This window comes from Tiliqua scincoides, chromosome 2 (assembly GCF_035046505.1).
Source record: "Tiliqua scincoides isolate rTilSci1 chromosome 2, rTilSci1.hap2, whole genome shotgun sequence".
Taxonomy (NCBI): Eukaryota; Metazoa; Chordata; class Lepidosauria; order Squamata; family Scincidae; genus Tiliqua; species Tiliqua scincoides.
Genome location: NC_089822.1, coordinates 22,032,924 through 22,056,127, shown reverse-complemented (window position 1 = coordinate 22,056,127; position 23,204 = coordinate 22,032,924). Strand labels below are relative to the sequence as shown.

Genomic DNA, 23,204 nt, shown 5'->3' with positions numbered 1-23,204 from the left:
TGGGTCGACACTTTCATCGACCTGTCCACCACCACCCCAAGATCTCTCTCCTGATCTGTCACAGACAGCTCAGAACCCATTAGCCTATATGTGAAGTTTTGATTTTTTTGCCCCAACGTGCATGACTTTACACTTACTTACATTGAAGCGCATCTGCCATTTTGCTGCCCATTCTGCCAGCTTGGAGAGATCCTTCTGGAGCTCCTCACAATCACGTTTGGTCTTCACCACTTGGAAAAGTTTGGTGTCGTCCGCAAACTTAGCGACCTCACTGCTCACCCCTGTCTCCAGGTCATTTATGCAGAGGTTGAAGAGCACCGGTCCCAAGACAGATCCTTGGGGCACACTGCTTTTCACCTCTCTCCATTGTGAAAATTGCCCATTGGCACCCATTCTCTGTTTCCTGGTCTTCAACCAGGTCTCAATCCAGGAGAGGACCTGCCCTCTAATTCTCTGACTGTGGAGTTTTTTCAGTAGCCTTTGGTGAGGGACCGTGTTGAACGCCTTCTGAAAGTCCAGATATATAATGTCCACGGGTTCTCCCGCATCCACATGCCTGTTGACCTTTTCAAAGAATTCTAAAAGGTTTGTGAGGCAAGGCTTACCCTTACAGAAGCCATGCTGGTTCTCCCTCAGCAAGGCCTGTTTGTCTATGTGTTTTGAGATTCTATCTTTGATGAGGTATTCCACCATCTTACCCGGTATAGATGTTAGGCTGACCGGCCTATAGTTTCCCAGGTTCCCCCTCTTTCCCTTTTTAAAGATTGGTATGACATCTTGCCTAGATGCCTTTAAAAGGGGATTGGACAAATTTCTGGAGGAAAAATTTATCACAGGTTACAAGCCATTAGTATGTGCAACCTTCTGATTTTAGAAATGGGCTATGTCAGAATGCCAGATACAAGGGAGGGCACCAGGATGCAGGTCTCTTGTTGTCTTGTGTGCTCCCTGGGGCATTTGGTGGGCCACTGTGAGATACAGGAAGCTGGACTAGAACACCTATGGCCTGATCCAGTGAGGCTGTTCTTATGTACCAATTGGAGTAGGCACAAAACTGCAAACACAAAAGTAGGAATCAGGGCTTCTCAAGATACCTGCTGGATGTTCGTGGTAGGGAAACTGGCTACAAACATATGTAAAAGCCTGCAGCTTGGTCCTCAACCAACCACCTCTACTATTTAAGGAATATATGTATAAGTCACACGTAGCTCTATTTGTTTCCAGACATTCTGACACATTATAAAAGTGGAAATGTGCTTCAGGTACTCTACAAGTCTTGCTCCTTCATAAATATGCACACAAGGGAATTAGTCATATATGATTTCTTTACTAGATCATTACATTCCTTTTAATAGTTATTTTAAGTGGAATGATTTACATCCTTGTTTGCTCAGTGGGAACATTTCTGTTGCTGTGCCAATATTCTGAAGTGGTGTGTGTGTGTGTGATATGTATGTGTGCACACATTTACACACACACAAATTAAAATGTGTGTGCACATTGAGAGAGAAGTGAAGAAGTTTATAAAGATAGTTTTGTTCATTTATGTGTGGCAACAAGGAGGTCAGATTCTATGAGAATCCCGATTCTTGATCATTGAAATTCTGAAAGATGAGGTTTCTCTGTCACCAGGCTATAATGATGTCACAACATAGTTAGACACAAGAGCTTTCCCCCAGTGGAATCTGGTTGTACATATCAACAGGCTTGAGTTTTTCATTAAACCAGTGTTGTCAACTTTATCATATATATTTTGTTTAAAGTTTACTGATTTAATAACAAGAGGTCAAAAATAAGTAAGGGCTAGGAATCAAAGACCTTGTCCTTACCCACTGGGATTTTTGCCTTTTAGAGTGGGGGAGCAGTATGTTCCATTTTGTTTTGGAAACTCCCTCGGCGAGAAAAGATTTTGGTATACAGTATCATAGGCCAGTGGTTCCCAAACTGTGAGATGTGGCTCCCCAGGGAGCTGCAGAAATCAGCTAGGAATCGTCGCAAAAAACCCACTCTCCTATACCATGTATAGGATTGTAGCCCTAATAGGGAGCCAGTGGCCCAGTAGATCAAGGGAGCTGCCAGGCAAAAAAGTTTGTGAACCACTGTCATAGGCTGATAGTTGAGAAGCATAAAACCAAAGCCCTCTTAGCAGTTCAGAACTAGTTGTGAAGTCTTGTCAACGACATTAAGGAGAACTGACTCATCAGTCATAGAAATTTAGCTATAATTATAAGGCTATCAGATTTAAGCAAGTACTCTGTAAAGATTTAAGGGAGACCAATGGACTCTAGTGGGCAATCCTAGAAGTTTGCCCCAAGATGCAAAAGGAGTAGATTAGTCTGCAGAATTTAAGGCTGGTTACTCTCAGCCTCTGTCACAATGATGTTAATATGAAGGCAAATCTGAATTTGAAGCCCTGTAGAGGAAAACCAATGGGGGAAGCGAGTTTAAAATGAACACTGGGCAAGAAGGTGCTTCGCCATTTTTTCCTCAACGTATCAGGCCCATAAACAAACATTAGGAGTTAAATACATGTTATTACAACTATATCCCATCCTTCCTCCAAGTAATTCAGAGTGGCTTACACGGTTTCTCCCCCGACCCCTTTTTACCATTCACACAACCACCTGGTGAGGTAGATGAAAATGAATAGATTAGAATGAGTTAGAATGGCTGTCCCATAATCAGCAACTACAGTTCATAGTTGAATGGGGATTTGAACACAGCTCCCCCCATTACGAGATGTGGTGACTGCCACTAGTTTACATGGCTTTAAATAAACAGGTCTGTCAATGACTTTTACCATTTTTGTTGCAATGACCAATATGCAAATATTGATGACAATTTGTGATATGCAACAGCTTCAGTCGATATTGTAGTTCTATGATTAGAAAGTCCAATCAATCAACAGCCATGCAAAGAGTCTTTCAAAAAAACCACACACATACATACAAGTATGAACCACCAATCCTGTACTCTTATCCCACTGATACACTTCAGTACTCTTTTATTAGATAAGTGGTCCAAGTTTCTGTTCAAAGATGTGTTACACTAAAAGATTTCATGTTAAGAAAGTAAATACAGCAGAGCTGTATTTTTATGACTGTATTTAAGGGTCTGGTACAAGAAATAAATAGTATTCTTAATCAGAACAAAGTCAAAAATGATTTTAAATCCTGTTTTTTTCAGCCAACATTTATCATAATACTTGGTGTGCAAATCACATGACAACTAGCTTTTCCCCCCCGGTCATGATGAGGTTTGAAATCAGGCCCTTTCCTTCATTCATTCAGTCGTAAAAATGTGGTTTACTAGAAAAAAAATGGAAAACCATGAGTCTAAAGGCACAGTCGCATAGCTGCTCTAATAGGAATTTGTAAACACAGAACTGGTTGAATTTAGAAAATTCAAACCGAAGAGATTTTAAAAAGGCATCAGAAGCAGGCTTTTATCTAGCCTCCTTCCTTAAAGACCTCCAAGGTCTTGAGGTCTACAGAATATGCACTAAAATACTGTATTTAAAAAAAGCAATAAGGCAAATAGTATAATCATTATTTCAAAAACATTACAATGGTAGTGTAGGCATTTGGAGTATAACTTAGTTATAAATTGTAGCATAGTCACCACTATATAGGCATAATTATTTCCTCCTTATGCAATTATTAGGTTCCATTGGAATCCAAAACAGATTACAAAATAATCCTTGTACAGCACACCAAGAAGTGCCAAAGGTATCTGACAGCGTTGTTCGCCTCTGTTGCTTAACTCATCCACTTGCCCAGAAACATCCACCATTCAAAGTCCAGGAATTAAGCAATACTGTAGCCATCCAGGTATTTAAACACTGTCGTATTTGTGAAGAGCTTCTTCTAACTTCTGTGTCACTTTTTGGAAAAAAAGTATTTGTTGTTGTAAAAAATGCTGCATCTGTGATTTGAAGTCTCTAACTCTAATTTTGTGAAAATGGTGAATTTCTGCCAAGGTGGCAAAAGAAATAATGTTACAACGATCCCGAATGCCATCAGCCTTTTGTAGTTCCATCTTCCCCTCTTCCACATGCCGCTTACTTTCCTTCACTTTGGTAAGGGCACCTGCATAATAAACAGCAACAAAAAAGATACAGGAATTAAGAGGTGCCTGGAATACATTAGGAGCTGTACCACTAACAAAGCTTGCTGTCAAAAGTCTAAGAACCATGAAATTGTTCCCGTGCTGCGTAAAATAATAAAAGTTACACATGTACAGGAAGTGATACTCTCCTCAATACACGTTACCACATGTGGTTGCAAAGTGCTTGCCATGGCCAAAGGAGGTCTCAAAATGCTAAAGAATTAAGTGGTCCAATTCTTGCACATAAACACTATCTAAAAAAGATGTGCTGGTTATTTTATAAATCACCAGCGTTTTGCACTGTGTCACACTGATACTGAATACAAAATATACTTGAATTCTGAAGTAGTCAATGTTCTTCTTTAAGAGTGAAAAGAACTGCTGACACCTTGAGAAAACATGCCTTTGACCAATTCAATTTGCTTTATCTATACAGTACATTAAACAGAAAGTTAGATTAAAATAGATTAAACAGTGAAACACTTCTTGTTATTCATTCGGTTCTGTTCATTTTATGACAGGCTCATATTATAAACATGTTCCTAAGGATATGCAGAGTTCAAAATTCACTGTGAGAAAGTGTGGTTAGAGACAGTGAGCAAGAGAGCACAATTACCATTCCCTAAAACTATTTAATTGCATAAAAGATTTTCAGTTTAATATCATAAACATATAGGATCTCCTTAAATGAATAAGAGCCAACTATACTCAAGAGAAATGCAATGTCACCAGTAAACAGAATCTTTGAAAAGTACAAAAAGTACTTTAGAATTCTCTCTGTACAAATGGGCCAGTTCACTAGCAAATCTTTCAGGTAAGAAGTTGTGAAAGATACTAAATGCTGATCTAAAATCTGCATGTGCCACAGCTAAATTTGTGCATTTCCAAACTTCATACAGGTGAAAGACAGCAAGCCAAGGCTCAGCATTCCCACACAAACCAAGTACATCTCAGAAACTTGTATGCCATTCCAAAGGATGCTAAAGAGTTCACCGGTCAAACAACTTCTGCATATTACCAGGGATTCTGAGACATGTTCTAAGGTGCACAGTCAATTCATGAGAAGGGGACCAGACCTAAGAGCGCATTCAGGAGCATACCTAATGTTTTCCTGGACCTATACTAAGTAAAGGAAAACAGTAGTTGTCAGCAAGTTGTCCTCAAGGAAGCTGATCTACCATTACTGAACTTCTCCCACTGAAGAACTCCAATAAGCTTCCAAGATTCTTACTTATCCCAGAATATAGTTGACATTGCCTTTGAGACAGAATATGTACAAAGGTAAGTAATGATTGAATGATGAACAAACGAATGAACGAACGAACGAACGAATTGGTTAGTTCTGCCAGACAAAGAAGTGTCCTAAATATGTAAGGTATATACAAAAAAGAATACAAGTAAGTATAAAGTTCATGATCTTTAGATGTCACTAGCATGCTCTGAGTCAGCACTTCTGAACATATAATATCTTTAGCTAATAATAATAATAATAACCAGATATTTATATACCGCCTTTCTGGTCATCGGATTACTCCTCTGACTTTATTCAAGGCGGTTTACATAGGCAGGCATTTCTAAATCCCTCAAGGGGATTTTTACAAACATAGAGGTTCTCTTTTTCAAGAACCAACATTTCAGAATGGATCTTCCTGGATTGGTCTCACTTCTGGCCTCCACTTCTCCCACGCAGGCTGACAAGCAGCCCCATCTCTCACATGGAGGGCAGCCAAGACGCTTCTTGCTCACACCAAGAGCAGGTGGAATCACTCAGCTGGGCTTGTCAGCTGCTTCAAGGTCTCACCATTCTCAGCTGTTCAGGAGCTGCCTGTGTCCTCGAACTGGTGACCTTCTGATGTTATCTTCGGGCTAACGGAGGCTCTACCCTCTAGACCAGACCTCCTGCCTAATCAGGGTTTGCCCATTTAGTTCTCTCTGAGACACCATAGAGCTTTGCTTTAGTTTTGATTCATCTTAAGTGAGCTAACTGCATTTGTTTTCAGAAGTTATAAACCAGAACTTCAAGAATGGATTAACACAAAAGAAGCACCATGCCATTTGCTTGAACTGGTAAAACATTTAGGTTTGATTTATACCCAACATCTGGGTTTTATCAGACAGAGATGAATAAGCCTGGCTTGTTTTCCATTTTCCTTAAAGAACTAATTAGGCATTCATTTCTAATCAGTCTAGTTAACTCCTTTTTTTAAGACCACCTTCTCCCCTTGATGCACAAATGGTGAAATGTGAGTACTTCAGCTAGGATGAACATGAAAACTTAGAGGCCTATGCTGCCATATGATGGCACACAGCATGAATTAACCTCCCCACTTGAAATATAGAGGGCTCTCTCAGGTGGTTTACCAACATTAATAAAGAGCCTTGCTGAAATCAGCCTGGTATGACATTCCATCATGGAGCACAAGCAATTTGTTTGCAAAAGTGAGACATGCAGCACAGTTAGTTAGGGAGATTTGCGTAGTAAAGCATGTTTACACCTCCTTTAGAGCAGTGGTTCTCAAACTGGTGGGTCATGACCCACCAGTTTGTGTAAAGGTTCCCCCGTCTCTTTAAGGGGCAGGGGAAGGGGAGAGGCAGGGAAGTGACCCCCAGGATCGCATCCGTTTGGGGGGGCAAGGGGGTGCTTGTGACTTGCTTTCAGAAGGCAGGGCTGCAGCAGGCTACAGGAGGTGCGGGGAGCCCTGCGTAGCCCTGCAAAGTGCTCCCCAAGGCTTGAAACATTCACTGAAAGCAGGCACAAAGCGCCTCCTGTAAAACAGAAGTGCTTTGCACCCGCTTTCTCCTAACATTCCAAGCCTTGGGGAACGTTGTGCAGGGCTCAACCTCCTGCAGCTCTGCCTTCTGAAAGTAAGTCACAAGCACCCCCCTTGCCCCCCCCAGCAGCGCGATTCTGGGTGTCGTGTCGCTGTCCTAGCCCCTCCCCCACAAAGACTTACTGAGGGAGTAAAGCTCTTCAAAGTTTGAGAACCACTGCTCTAGAGCAAGCCGTGCCGGCGCATGGAGGTTCACTGGTACATGGAGGCTGCATCCAGCCTCTATGATGGCTTGTGGGGCGAGCCTTGCATCAGCTGAGCTCAGCCGACGCAAGGCTCTGGGGTGGGTGGGGAGGAAGCGGGAAGCAGGTGTTCTGGGGTAGGGGAGGGCAAGTGGAGAGCAGCTCTGGGGGTGGGCAGGCAGGGAATGGGAGGCAGGGCTTGGATCCAGCTGTTATGCCAAACCCAACCCCCATTCCCAAGCAGCATGGAACAGCTTCAAGTTGCTCCTCTCTCCTTGGACTTGCACCACCTCAGGAGGTGGCGCAAGTCTGAGGAGACCCATAGGGACTGCAGTGGTTTACCCGGGGGTAAGGGGAAGCGTTTTCCCTTACCTTTGGCTGAGCCACTTTGCAGCCCTATCTCACACTGGATATAGCGCAAGCCTCCTGGCTTGCCTGTTCCAGAGCAAGATAGGATTGCGCCCTACATGATATGCATACCTTGGTCTGTGCCACAGAGAACAGCACAGGCTGCAAGTACAGGAAGAGATTATGCAATTGGTTAAAATGCCTTTCTCTGCACTTCCCTCATGACATTCCAATTTCTCCCAGCTAGTTGCAAGTAATGTTGACCTTTGAATATTTAAAAATGTATTATTCTTAGCAGCAGCTCTAACTTTTAACCCCCTGCCTCCAAACTCTTGTTTTCTGGATTACTTATGTTAGTAATAATATTTTTAGTGCATTTCAGACCAGGGCAAGCTGAGGGTTGTACTGCAGCTGGAGTTTAAAATAATTTTTGGTAGAAATCCAAGTTGAAGTCTAGAGAAGAAATAATAGAAGGTTTAAATTGTCAATGGTTTTTATTTGTACAAATATCAGAAAGATTTAAAATCGATAAAGAGTTAATGGATTTGAAGAGGAGGAATTAGAAGTTCTCAATCCATGAGAGAACCTGCCCTCTAATTCCCTGACTTACACACAGAAAAAAATGTTTAAAATTGTTTAAAAAAATGAAAAACAATGGGACAAAACACATAAATAAGTAATATGGGTTTTAGCTCCTATCTTACATATTCAAAAAAGACAATTTGTAACTGTGTATTCAATACTATTTTTCATAGTTACACGTTTTTCATGGTAAGTATTATCACTACCAAAAATGGAAATCAACATTGTGAAGTAAAATTTGCTCAATATTAAAGGGTAAGATAACAATGTAGTGGCTATATAAAAGTGGAATCTCAATGTTATGAGAAAGGGATATGTACAGAAATTTGCTTCTTTTAAAATGGACAATAGACAAATAGTATTAACAATTTACAGGCACAAACATTCAAATGTAGCACTTGTCATGCTGATTCTAGAAAATTCTCATCATTCTGCAATGTTGCAATTTTTACCAACCAGCAGAACTAGAAAAATGGCTAGTCTGACTGCAGCAATGCCATGTAAACTCACAGTACATAACTTCTTTAGCATTCCTCTATCAGCTACAAGTCTTGCTATCTACTTCCTTTTCCAAAGCGTTTGCAAGTGATGAGAGGAGAGTCATGAACCTGACGGGGAATCTGAATAGAGTTAGCTACTATCTGTGGTTCTGGGTATTTGCTGTAGCAGGAACATATCCCCCATGGATATGGGGGGGCACTACATAGTCTTTTCCTCCAATGTAGTTTCACTTTAGAATACTCTAGTATTAACTCCTGAAAGGAAAATGGTCACATGTACCTGCAGTATCCTGCTCTGCCCACGATGTTCTTTAAACTGCTCCCAAAATCCCAAAATCACTTTTTATAAGAGTTAAACATGTTCTGCTAAGACAGTTTCTGGAAAGCAAAAGATAAATAAATCTGCATACATGCATAGAACGAGTGTGCAAAGTCTTTATGGATAAAGCCACTAAGTTGCTAAGACAAGAATAGCTTTTGGCACTATAAATCTGATGTCAGATAACTTGCCATCTTAACCCATTTTTGCACAGCCCACAGGTGTACACATTTGGTCCCTTCTGCATATATGCTACGTTGGGCAGAAATACCATTCATTACAAGTGTTCCTGAACACACTATTCTCCTGTTGAGGAAACTATTGAAATAAATCTGAACTCAAATACAGGGGATTGCTCTTAAATCAAGTTTCACTGTCAAAGGTTTGCCCCCCCTATACTAGGTCTAGAGATTCCAAAATATGATTTTTTCCTGCTAACTTTTGTGTTGAAACTTGATTTTATATATATATATATATATGAAACTCACCTTTTACATTGGCTCTCTTTCAGTTTTGACAAATTCACATTGATTCCCAATTTCCATCATCAGTAGTTTTAACATTTGTTTAAAGTAGTTCTAACTAAAGCTAAGAATTTCATTAGCTGGTTTCTTTCTTAAGAACAAAACAAAACTAGGAAGCACTTCCCTGCATAGCTATAAGTGGTGATTTCTAACTAGACTTGGGAAACCATCCCCATCTTATCACTTATGAAGATTTTTATCCTTCACTGGTATTTCCATTGTGCATCTTAATAAGGTGCTTACAAGCAAGAACAGTTGAGACACTATCCGAGCAAGAACAGCTGAGACACAAAACATTTAATGAACTAGACTTAGGGCCAAATCCTATCCAATTTTTCAGTGCCGGTGCTGCTGTGCCAATGGGGTATGCACTGCGTCCTGTGTTGGGGAGGCAGTCTCAGAGGCCTCCTCAAGGTATGGAAACATTTGTTCCCTTACCTCTGGGCTGAATTGCGGCTGCACTGGTGCTGGAAATTTGGATAGGACTGGGCCCTTTACAGTTCTACTGTCAGAAATAATATATTTGAAAAGGTAATTAGAACCTTCAACGATTTCCAAGTAAACAAGTGAGGCTTTTGTAGATTCAGCAGTAGAATATTATTCATTCAATTGTATGTACAGCCTGCCCATCTCAGAGGCTCCTGATGGATCACAAAAGGTTAAGCCTTCATGACTGTATGCTTTTCATGAGTGATGGCCCAAGTTGAACTTCCATGGTCTCTAGTTAAGGAATGGCAGCAAGTAAAGCTGGGAAGAATTTCTGGCCAAATCCTTAGAGAGGTCACTTGAAACCAAACACCAGACTCAGTAACTATGTTGCTTGATTCAAACTTCCTTCGTACATCATAAAAAGTATTCATCAAAACAATGTTCTCAATTTTTTCCAGTATTTCAACTACTGCAACTGATATGGTTTTTATTAACATGAGGGGGGGGGGGGGAAAGAGAACACTTTATCTCAATGTAAATCATTTTTGTACAGTACAAAAAATACTGAATGGTTCAGAAAGTTATTCAGAACTCTGTTATATTTCTGTAAAAACAGACCATCCTCTGCTGGCATTAACCTCCTCTTACCACTTACTTGTATCACAAGGTTCTTCCCCAAGGGCTCTACAACATATCATACTTAGCCCGGTAGTTCCAAACATCTTTCCTTCAGCCCACTTCTCCAAAAGCCAGGTTGATCAGCTCTTTCATTCATTCAGCACTGATCCAGCAGCAAAAATCTGAACAGGTAATTTCACCTATATCAAACTCTGACATGCAATTAGTGCCAGTAATGGGTGTGACACCCCTTTGGTTAAAAAGGGGGTTCATGTTCTTCCTCTCTTTTTCTCCTCAGGTTCCATTCTGATTGCTTTTGCAAAGGGGCTTCAGAGTAGGCATGGGAAGGGAGTTTCATGGCACTCCTATCCTCCTCCATCTTAGCTGATGGGTTGGAAGCCAGATCCCTCCCTTGAAGGGCAACCCAACATGGTAGGGTATCCTCTCTCCTTCAAACATCTCCCTTCAAAGTTTTTCACAGTACCTGCCAGCCTCTCATCATGGGCCCAAGGCTTATATACCTGAAAGTGCTCCAAGTAAGTGTCATAAACTACCCTGAGCCCCTGCCTCACAGAGTCTCTCCCATCAATCCTTCCTGGGTTCAGCTGCAGCTCTGTCAAATTGGTTGGCTCTGCAGCAGCTGAAGAGGCTCCTAGCGCCTGGAGAGTAGCCAAAGGCTTCTGCCTGCTACTGCACTAAATGTGTCAGCAAGGAACAGGGTGTGACAGAGAGGGAAGTCTCTCCGGCCTCTCTAGACATCTTTAATGGCCTGGGTAACAGCAGCATGGTGGTGGCATGGATCCCCAGCGTCTTGCTAGAGCCCTGGGCATTTGACCAAGCCTGGTGACTCTGGATCCTTGCAGACATGGGCAGCCTAATCCATCCTCTCTGACCCACTGACCACTGCCCTATCTGGTGCAACGGAGGTAAGCCCAGATCCAGACATCAGGTGTAACCTAAATGGAAGGACTATCCAGAATGGAACAATAAGAGTTACAACACTGAAGAGGAGGGAGAAAGGTTTCATTATTCTCCTCTGTTACAGGGTTAGCCTTTAAATGAGTTGGTAAATGCAAGAATAGGTTGTCCAGCATTGCTTCCCATGTCCTTGCAGTCATCAAGCCCATGGAGGCCCAACAACTGGGTACTGTGAGTACATGGAGCCCTCCCCCTTCAACCTGGAGCTGGAGCCCCACAAGGCTATCAATGGAAGAAAAGTTAAGAGAATTATGCATGCTCTATTTTTACATAACACACAAACTCACATATTTTTTGCTTCTCAATTTCATCAAACATTTAACCAGTAACTTAAAATGCAAGTCATGTAAGTGCTAGCCTAAAATGATGTTTACCATATGCCATTTTCAGCAGGCATAAACATTTGAAGCCCACACTTCATCTAGCATTTAAACAAGCTTTCACTTTTTCCAGCAGCTATATTGATGCACACATAATCACGGCTATTGCGAATGTTGGTGTTGACAGTACAGAGTCCCTTGAATCTTTTACTTCCTTTAAAATTTTCAACTTTTCTCCCACTAAAGAATATTACCTTATGCGTACACAAAGCCTACCTAGCTGTCATTTATCAAGACTACTATATGGACAGATCAAAGTATGGTCATGATGTTCCAGAGTTTATTTTTCCCCCCTCAAAAGATGTATCATTTTGTATTCAATTGCTGATACAGTATTTTCTATTTTATTTGGTTATGGTTTGAACTTGAAGCCCAGAAATCTAGCAAAACTGTCTAATGAGAAAGGGCCAAGTAATATGGGAATGGTTTTTTTTTTTTTCCCCCTGCAGTGACAATATACTGAAGCAAAGCAGGAGGTAGCCCACACTGAAATTTCACAAGAATAGTAGACCATGACAGGAAGCATAGTTTTGTGATGAGCACCACAGCAAACCACAGCCCCCAGGTTTCTCACCCTCACTACTTGAGATAATTCATTTCAAGAGCATGATGACAACTGCTATTTGCAATGAGTACTAACACCGCAGTGAAGTTCAAAAAGTGACAAATAAGGAAATGACACCTAGTAGGCTTTGTCAAACATCCAAACTTTCACAAATGCTGGTGCACATTCTGGAATAGTCGTTTTCTCCACAAATCCCAACGTTTTTGGACTGACAAGTGTTCAGACCTACCCAAGATTCTTGTCCTTTTACAATGAAATATCATTTAATTTCATATTTCCTCCAAGACCAAATCATTCCATAAACTACATAGATTATAAAAATGAATATCCTGTTCAAATATGAGCATCCTCCACCCCAGGTCATCTAAACACTGGGGAGAGGGAGCAACCATATTTTTGGGCCTGGCAGCTCCCATTTTCAACACACAAATGCTTCCATATGTTAATACAGTTAGGCTGTAATCCTATACAGTCATGCATCGCTTAGCAACAGGGATGTGGACCAGCAAACCCCCCCCCCCCGTGTCAAGTGAGGCTTGATGCTATATGAAGCCTCCGAAGACGAGGGGAAGCTGCGCTCCCCTTCTCTCTAGAGGCTTTTCTGAACCTCACAGAGGCAGCGTGCAACTGCCACTGCCTCTGGGATGTTCAAAAAGGCCTCCAGAGACAAGAGGAGCAGAGCTCCTCCTCAGCTTAAGATGCTTGGGGTGTGTGTGTGGAAGGACTAGTGGCAGGGTCACATATGCGGCCCGTTGCTAGTTGGAGTGTCACAAAGCAACACTCACTTGTACATACTTTCTTGGAAGTAAGCCTCACTGAACAGAGTGTGACTTACTTCTGAATAAACATGCCTAGGATTCTGCAGTTAGTTTCTTACATGCACTAGCAGTGTTGTCTACTTTTGGTAGAGAACTGATGTGACCTGAGCTGTTGGGAACTTTGGCTTTTCTTGCTCTAGCCTTCTTAAACCTATGCATCAAGTAACAAACCCAACTGTCCGATTCTATCGTAGTGTTGTTGTAATGTGTGAAGAACTCTTGCTTCTTTCCACTGTGCAAAACTTCTAGTATAGCAGGCTATAGATATTGAAGAAGGCAGGCTACAGATAAAAAGAAGGGAGAACAGAAGCACAATGGTAGGAGTAGGGCATGACATTGCTTGATCAGAAATACAGCATAATCTCACTATGGAGTGCTTAAAACTCTATATCAGGGGTCTCCAAACTTTTTGGCCAGAGGGCAGCATGAAATATCTGGAGCAGTGCTGAGGGCCGGAAAAAAATTTAAATATAAAATTTAAATAAATAAATTAGAAATGGAACTTAGATGAATGAATAAATGAATGAGTGGGCTTGTTCACTCAGCCTCTCTGGCCCTCAGAACACCCTCCAGATGCAATCAGAGCACAGCTCTGGTCATGTTCAGTCGAATGGGCCAGAGGCTTTCAGAGAACATGAGGCTGGCCGCAAGCCAGAGAGGCTTGCTGCGGGCCGCATCTGGCCCCCAGGCCGGGGTTTGGAGACCCGTGCTCTATATGCATAAAAGGGCAACAGTCAAATCCTATCCCTGGTGGTGCTGCCAGGTGCTACAGTGCCAAAATGGCTACTGCTGCATCCAGCGGCGCTGCTGGAGGCTTCCTCGGAGGAAGGGGACTTATGTTCCCTTCTCACAAGTAAGGATACAGGGGCCACAATGGGTCTCCTCCATTCTACACTGGCTATTTAATTGGTGCAGACTGGTGGAGCCCCATGTTGAACTGTTCAGCCTAACATGGAGCATAGGATATGGTGGAGCAGGGCTTATGGTACATTTCTGATACCCAGTGCCAGCACTGAGGCATGTTAGGGATGAGCACTAATTGGTTTGTGTCTAAAATTTAGCAAGGGAGAACAACTGTCCTGTTCACACCAGGACAAGATTTTTTCTCATGGCGGTTGCTGATGTTCCCCTTCTGTCTTCCTTAGATTGTGAGTCTTCATGGGACAGGGAACGAGTTTTTAATTACTCCTGCAATGCAAAATGTTTTGTAAAAGTTTTTATTAAAAGCAATATACTGTACAGGTGTCCCCCAGTAGTGACTGAGGATAGGTTCCTGCTGCTTCCACAGATACCAGAAACGGTGAACAGCAGCAAACCCTACCCAAATCCCTCCCCGTTGTGCTCATGACTCACCTCTTTGTTTGCAAAGGCTTTGCAGAACATAGGTTTTTTTGTTTTGCTTGCTATAGAAGGCTGAGAAAATTTAAGTAGATGCTCAGAATGCTAGACTTAGAGCGGACAGACTAACACTACAGGAGGTGACAGAGAGAACACTCACTGGGACAGCAGAGGAAGCAGACAGAGAACTCTAGACTCCACTTCCTGTTAGCATTCTCTCTGCCACCTCCTGTAGCGTTAGTCCACCAGCTCTAAATTCAATTTTCTTGCGTCTACTTTCATTTTTCAGTATTCTGTAGCAAGCAAAGCAAAAAAGCTGCGTTATGCAAAACACTTTCAAATGAAGTGGTGAGTCACTTGCACAATGGGGGGGGAATTTGTGAACCACAGATAACTGAAACCGTGGATATGGAATTCGTGGATACATTGTGATATCTGGCACTTGATGATCCTGAAAGTACTATTAAATTGGAAATTGGCAGTCTTCCCTCCCATAGGTGAGCAACTCCTCACTTACAGCCAAGTGGGCAAAGAGAGGTAAGGAAGGATGACCGCATTCTTTACCTCCTCTTGAACGTCCTCTGCTCTTCCAGTTCATTTTCAATAAAGCTCCGTGCCAGGATTAGGAAAAAGAAGGTATTGAAGGGGAAGCAAAGAATGGTATTGTCCTTCCTCACCTCTCCCTGCCCACTCAGCTACCAGTGAGGAGGCAGCAATGGGGCAGTGAGGGGGGGCAGCACTTTAACCCCCCATCCAGAACCATACCACCATTATTAAGTTTCTAATATCTGGTAAATTACAATATCTGGCAATCCTTCCATCCCAGAGATACCGGACATTGTACCTTGTAGTGTATAAGTATTCATTATCATCACCTTCCTTTGTTATCACTTCTAGAAAAAACTAAATTAACATTACACTGCTCACCCATAGTGCTCCTATTGATTTCAGCATGTTGGGGAGGATTGGGGAGGAGGAGTAGGGGGAGGAGAGCAAGATACTAATGTTACTAGTAACTAGATGGCCATGTAAAATAGCATTCACTGCCTGTCATGATATAAGGAGGACATCACATAAGATGATATCACAACTTGATAGGTTCTCTTTATGTTATCATGTCTGCATTGCATTCATTTTGCAAGAGGGACCAGAGCAGCATATGTGAGGTTATTCCATCTTATCCTTACACTGTGAGGCAAGTTAAGGTAATGGTTGGTAGATCTGCCAAGGCTACCCAGTTTCAAGTCTGAGCTGGGATTTGAATCCAGATTCTCTTTCTTCAAGACCAATGCTATACACTGCATATGAGGTTGACAGGGAATACACAGCCTATACACTCAGCTCTACATGGCTTTATTTTCTAATACTGTCCTAATGAATTGCCAGTTTGGCAATGATCATTGCAATTCTAAATCATGAAGCAATCAGATCTGTTGTACGACCTAAATATAAAATGAGTGATGTCTTAATGCTTTTAAGGCTGCAATCCTGTGCACTTTTTTCCTGAAAGAAAGCCCCATTGCACACAGTGGGACTTACTTCCGAATAGACATGTATAGCCTTGTAATATCATATTGCCCCAATATAAATCTGTGGCGTTACCATATTTTGAATATTGGGGACAGTTATGGTCCTTGCCACCTCACAAGAAGATGCAAATGAGGGTAGCCAAAGATGCAAAAGAGGGCAACCAAAATGAACAGAGGGCTGGAACACCTTCCTTATGAGCTAAGACTACAGTGTTCGGAGCTTTTTGCTTGGAAAAAAGACAATTAAGGAGAAGCATGATTGAGGACTTTAAAATTATACATGGTTTGGAGACAACAGATAAGCTTTTCCCGCTCCCTCACAATACCGGTAGCAGGGGTCATTTATTGAAACTGATTCATGGGAAATCCAAGCCAGACAAAAGAACATAATTAGTCTGCGGAATTCATTGTCACAAGATGAGGTGATGGCCACTAGCTTGAATGGCTTTAAAGTGGGATTGGACAAATCTATCAATGGCTATTGATCATAATGGCTTTGGGCTATTATTGGCCCAGGTTCAGCAGCAATATGCCTCTGAATACTAGTTACAGGGGAGCAATGGTGGGAGAGAAGTATGTCTGCTTGTGGGCTTTCCAGAGGCAGCTGGTTAGCTAACGTGGGAAAAAGGAATGTTGGACAAGATGGGCCTTTGACTTAATCCCACAATGCTTTTCTTATGCAGTGAAGATCTAAGCCAGAACTGTCCAATTTGTTACCTACCTAACCAAAGGCAGGTCACAAAGAGCTTGATAAATCTCTTGTCTTTTCCTATTCCCTGGGAGGACAAAAGCAAAAGTCTGTAAAACATCTGAGAGGTCACAAAACATGGCAGGCAGGGCAAGTTTGGTTTGGCAGGATACAACCTGTGCAGACCCATTGTGCCTTGTGTCAATGCCAGGAGGAAATTTTGCAGTGAGTTTACATGCTAGGTTGCATACATAAATATATAAAGCAAGTAATACTTGTCAGGTGGCCAAGAAACTATTTGATAATATCTGAACTACACCTACATTCATTTTTAATAGACCTGGTGCCTGCCAACTTGATATACATGAAATTCTCTGAAAATGAGCTTACTTAAAACACAGTCTTGCCAAGAGTTGGCAGATGTCCATTATCATTTTTTTTTCAAGGTATCACCCCTACCCTCACTAGCAATCAATAAATAAGGGCTTATCCCAAGGAAAAGCAGTTATATGAAACTGTAAATGCTACTAGATCAGTCATTTTCAACCACTGTGCCGTGGCACACTGGTGTGCCGTGAATGGTCCCCAGGTGTGCCACAGGAATTTGGGAGAGGCTCATTTATTAGTAGGGCCATTGGGGGATGTGACAGCACAGTGTGCCTTTTTAATTGTCAAAAAACCGATGCTGTGTCTTGACCATTTTAGTGCCTTGCCGGTGTGCCATGAGATGAAAAAGGTTGAAAATGGCTGTACTAGATGCTCGTATTTTAAGAATTTTGATAAAAGCTGGCTAAAATGAATAGCATCCATCATGTCCTTTCATGCTAGACTACTGTAATAGCACTTAGATGGTAATCACATTGTCACTGCCTGTGCATAGAGAATATGAAGTAAGTCTGAAAAACGGCATTGTAATTTGTTATAGCTACAGAACCCATCTTCTAATGGAAGCAAGAATTTCTACTAATGGCACTTTTTAGAAAAGTTGCATATATAAATACGGTTTTAAAAACTGTTAAAACAAAAACAACCAAAATTTAAATGTTCCTAGTTTATTTTCTCGCCCTTCTTGTGACAGTAAACTAGTGTCTCCAAATTCAAATTGCAGGATTGGAGCCTTAATAATATATTTTTACATTGCTGCAAAAGCTATACTACTTATTCTCTAAAATCATCTACTGAAAAAACAAGTTGACCTTTATTAGGCACAACAGCTTTGACAGCAATAGGAATTGTTAGTGTTTACAACTGTAAATGTAACAATGGGAGTATTAGTACAGCCACACATGTACGCGTATTCCAAGTCATCTAATGCTTAAGGGTTTATTAGCCATTGTTTATGATCTAACACACAACACAGATGCTAGAAGCATTCAAGTTACTGTTAAGTTTAACAAATTAGATACACTGGCTCTTCGGATTTCTCTTGGAAGTATCATTTCAAGGGCTTAAATGTCATGAGCCAACTCTGCATTCCAATTGTCTCTTTTTGTTGTCTTTTGGGTTACATCCAATTTTTCTATTTGGCTGAGAAATAGCTCTTAAACATAATGCAGTGAACACGGCTTCCTTTGTATCACAATGGATGGCATTCTTATCCCTGCTCCTTAAAGTGCAGAATTCATTAACTGATTAAAACTGCATTGAGAATTTAGACACCAGAGTGACAAACACACTGTCATGAATGGGGGCTATTTACGCAAGTTTGCTTGTACAGATTGCAAACCTCTCGTCACATAATTATCAAATACACTGATTTAATTTTATTTATATTGTTTTTCACTGATGCACACAAAACTCATCTAAGAACAATACAGTGAAATATAAACCCAAAGGATGAAAGGGTATAAAGAGACTGACAAAGAGGGTCCATGTCTTTAAAGAAAGGTCTGGAAATGCCAGATACCAGGATCCTAGAAAACTGAACATTTATGACCAAATCTCACAAAGTACTTATAGGAGCAAAAGTGAAGGATGACAGGCTTAACAGTATCCAGGTAGGAGACAGAATTTCTCATCTGAGGTACAATATCCATGATGTTCATTTAATTCATGAAGCAAATAATTCATATGTTTTAAACACATGTTTAATAGTACCGTTACCGTTACCGTTAAAAACATCATGTTGCTCACTACTAGTACCATCAAGTCCCTACAATTAAAATCACAGATACAAAGTATACTGTCAGACTAATTAGACAGCCAAGGTTGCAATCCTAACCATACTTATCAAGGAGCAAGCCCCACTGATAACTGTGGGACTTACTTCTGAGAGTAGACATGCATAAGATTCTTATGTTCTTATATTCTTAAGATCTTTTAAGATGCTGCTCAGTATCTATGCAGCAGTTTTCTTCAGGCTTGTTCACAAACAAGCTAATGATCACCTGGTGGGGTACACAGGTATAGTTCCTCATTGGGAAGGAGAGAGACACTGCAACACCAATATAAAGCCAAAACTTTATCCTTAATAAAAACACTTCCTTCTTAACTTCATCCTCTATATTCATTAGAAAAGGAAAATTGACTTCAAAGGCAGAACTGTCTTCAATTTTTAACCAAACAACCCAAGAAAGTTTTGTATTACCTTAAAAACAAGGCAATTTATTGTGGTGGAAGTTTTCATAGATTCTGGTCCTCTTCATAAGATAAACAATTAGCTGTTCAGGAATTGAACTTAGGCATGGAAAATCCAGGTTCAAATTCCCGCTCAACCATGAAGCTTCCTGGGTGACACTGGGCCAGTCACTATCTCTGACCCTAACTTACCTCACAGGGTTGATGTGAAGACAAACAGAGGAAAGGAACTATGTGCACCACCCTAAGATCCTTGGAGAATGGGTGGTATAAAAACATGAAAAATTAAATAATTAAGTTGGTAGATTTTGTGCATGATGGGTATAGAGAAAAAAAAAAGTTGTAGGCAATGGAGCCAAAAAGACATGAAATATACAGTTCAAATGTTTAGAACAGGGGTCTCCAAACCCCGGCCTGGGGACCAAATGCGACCCGCAGCATGCCTGTTTCCGGGGCGCGGCCAACCTCTTGTCCTCTGAAAGCCTCTGGCCCACTCAACTGAACATGACCAGAACTGTGCTCTGATTGTGTCTGCAGGGTCTTCTGATGGCCAGACAGGTTGAATAAATGAGCCCATTCATTCATTTATTCACTCATCTATGTTCCATCTCTAATTTATTTATTTAAATTTTATATTTAAATTTTTTTTCCAGCCCTCCACACCACACCAGATATTTGATGTGGCCCTCTGGCTAAAAAGTTTGGAGACTCCTGGTTTAGTAGATAGACACAGTTGCCATTCACTGTACCATAATATGCCATATAAGGTGCCACAGGACTCTTGTTTTGCTGTTAAAAGAGTACGGGCCCAATCCTATCCAACTTTCCAGCACTGGTGCAGCTGCAATGTGGCCTTGAGGTAAGGGAGCAAATGTTTCCATACCTTGAAGAGGCTTCTGTGACTGCCCCACTACTACAGGATGCAGCACATGCCCCACTGAAATGACTACACCGGCACTGAAAAACTGGATCGGATTGGGCCCTACTACTGCTCTGAAAAGAAAACTCAGTGGAAACTAGGTTGTTTCACATTATAGTACATGTAAAATGAAGTTAAAACATATCTTGATACTGTTACAGTTACATTACCTTTCTGGACATGGATGATGTCTGGAAAATTGGCCAAATGCCCCTGATAAAGCGCTAACAAATCCATCACAGGGTCCAGGTCAAGTCGGGGTTGCTCTGCAAAGAGTTCACCAATAGCATCATAAGCTTCTGCAGTAAAGGCTATGGCCTGATTGAGACCAACTGAAAAAGCCTGCTGGTCCATCTCAAAGGCTTGGCTGAGGCCCTTGAAGGAATGCCCAACTTTCTGGTACTCCTTCTTGAAGCCAGTGACCTGCTTGCGAGCAAACTCACTGACCGTCTGGTTGAGCTGAATGGTGCTGTCGTCCATCTTCTTAGTGAAGCTTTTGAAACCATCTATTTGACTTTCGACCTCCTGCAGGTCCAGAGCGGCAGGAGGACCAGTCGGGACGCTGATGGTCAGGAAGAAGTTGGCACCCACCATCTCGTCCTTCTCAGCCTTACGCTTGCCCTGCTTCCAGGCCTTCTCGTCGGTGCTGGGGCACGTGAGGAAATGCTGGAAGGCGTCACACTGGGCCAACACCGGGTGGCTACACATGTGGTCCATCCACCAGGCCAGGCCCTTCCGGCGCTTGGAGATGAAGTCCTCCTCGAAACGTCCTGTGGCCTGTTTCTCTGGCAAATGGGGCACTGAAATGACCGGGAACTTCTCCACCAGGCGCCCGTAGAGCCAGTCAAAGTGCTTGTAGCGCCGGTGCACCTGTTGCCCGGTGTGGCTGGGCACCAGCTTGTAGGCAATGTAGCTCTTCATGCCCTTGAACTTGGTCTGCTTGGTGGGGTCCTCGATGGAGCACTGGAAAGGGTAGGGGTTCTCCTGCCACTCGGGCCCGTAGGACCCCAGCACCACACACAGCTTGTCGCCGTCCTTCACGAAGCCAGACGCCTCGCCCAGCACGAAGGCCTCACCGCCGGACTTCACAAAGGTGGAGAAGCGGTTCAGGTTGCGGCTCACGGTGGCAGAGCTCTTGGCGCCGCCGGTGCCCGCGGATGGGTGGTGGTGCGGGTGGTGGGCGCTGGGTTGGCTGCCCCGGGAGCTGAGCGACAGGTCGGAGCGGGTGGAGAGGCGGTACCTGTTGGAGGTGCCCCCCAGGCCGGCGCCGTCGTAGTCCGGGTAGGAGCCGCCCAGCACCCCCGGCTCGTCGGCCACAGTGGAGCTGTCGTCCCAGTCGTCGTCCCAGTCGTCGTCGCTGCCCTGGCTCGCCTGGTATGAGGAGCCGCCGTAGGGAGCCGCCGGGAAGGAGGGCGGGAAGCCCGGGGTGGCCAGCGGCGGCGGCGGGGGCAGCAGCTGGAAGGGCTCGGCGGCCGGCGGAGGCAGCTGTGGCGGCTGCTGCTGGAGCGGAGGCGCGTGGAAGGCGGCGGCCAGGGGCTCGAAGCCGCCGGGGGGCAGGTTGGCGTAGCGGGCCGGGGCCGGGGCCGGGGCCGGCTCGGCGGCGGGCGCCCGCAGGACCTGCACGTAGGAGGCCGGGAAGAGGCCGCGGTCGCCGCGACTGTTGACGCCCTCCAGCCAGCCCTCGATCTCCTGCTCGCTGCACAGGCTCAGCACCTCGTGCTCCCGCAGCGAGATCTCGCCCGGGTTCTCCGACCTGAAGTCGTACAGCGCCCGCGCCCGCAGCCCCGGCAGCGCCATCCCCGAGCCCGCTCCCGCGCCCGCTCCGGCCCCTGCGCGGCGTCCGAGGCGCCTCTTCCGCGGCCCGGCCCGCCCGAGTCCCCGCTTCACCCGTCTGAGGTGGCCGCCTGGCGGGGCGGAGGGTGTGCGCGCCCGAGGGGCAGACAGCGAGCGAGCGAGCGCGCGCGCGCGTGCGCGTGGAAGGGGCCGGGCCGGGGGACCGTCCCACGTCGCCAGCTTCGCTAATCCAGAGCCGAGAGACAGGGCCGGGGAGCCGAGCGAAGAGCTGCCGCCCCATCGATGGGGCCGGGCCCAGCCGGACGGACGGCCAGCGGGTTGCCCCTCCTGCCGCCTGCTGTTCGCCTCTGGTGCAGCAGCCGGAGGACCGGGACAGAGGGAGGCTGCAGTCCCGTCCTCACTGCCCTGGGAGGAAGCCCCACTGACTGTCCTGGGACTGGCTTCTGAGCGGACAGGCACAGGCTGGGCTCTGAGGCTGCAGTCCCGTCCTCGCTGCCCTGGGAGGAAGCCCCACTGACTGTCCTGGGACTGGCTTCTGAGTGGACAGGCACAGGCCGGGCTCTGAGGCTGCAGTCCCGTCCTCACTGCCCTGGGAGGAAGCCCCACTGACTGTCCTGGGACTGGCTTCTGAGCGGACAGGCACAGGCTGGGCTCTGAGGCTGCAGTCCCGTCCACACTGCCCTGGGAGGAAGCCCCACTGACTGTCCTGGGACTGGCTTCTGAGTGGACAGGCACAGGCCGGGCTCTGAGGCTGCAGTCCCATCCTCACTGCCCTGGGAGGAAGCCCCACTGACTGTCCTGGGACTGGCTTCTGAGCGGACAGGCACAGACCGGGCTCTGAGGCTGCAGTCCCATCCTCACTGCCCTGGGAGGAAGCCCCACTGACTGTCCTGGGACTGGCTTCTGAGCGGACAGGCACAGGCCGGGCTCTGAGGCTGCAGTCCCATCCTCACTGCCCTGGGAGGAAGCCCCACTGACTGTCCTGGGACTGGCTTCTGAGCGGACAGGCACAGGCTGGGCTCTGAGGCTGCAGTCCCGTCCTCGCTGCCCTGGGAGGAAGCCCCACTGACTGTCCTGGGACTGGCTTCTGAGCGGACAGGCACAGGCTGGGCTCTGAGGCTGCAGTCCCGTCCTCACTGCCCTGGGAGGCTGCAGTCCCTTCCTCACTGCCCTGGGAG

The 23,204-nt window shown here is 44.4% G+C and overlaps 1 protein-coding gene across 1 annotated transcript; it reads right to left on the bottom strand.

Moving 5' to 3' along the window:
* Window positions 1-2,878: 2,878 nt before the first annotated feature.
* SNX18 (sorting nexin 18) lies at window positions 2,879-22,124 on the bottom strand. The gene is made up of 2 exons (XM_066615800.1): window positions 20,403-22,124; window positions 2,879-4,088 (listed from the first exon to the last, which is right to left on the bottom strand). Exons 1-2 carry the CDS (start codon window positions 22,027-22,029, stop codon window positions 3,835-3,837), a joined length of 1,881 nt encoding a protein of 626 aa, XP_066471897.1. The 5' UTR covers window positions 22,030-22,124; the 3' UTR covers window positions 2,879-3,834.
* Window positions 22,125-23,204: the final 1,080 nt, after the last annotated feature.

Excerpts from the sequence above, each read along its gene's own strand:
- SNX18 (XM_066615800.1), bottom strand. The coding sequence starts at position 22,029 with ATGGCGCTGCCGGGGCTGCGGGCGCGGGCGCTGTACGACTTCAGGTCG. Across the intron at positions 4,089-20,402 it reads CATCATCCATGTCCAGAAAG|GTGCCCTTACCAAAGTGAAG; the intron begins GTAATGTAACTG and ends TTTATTATGCAG.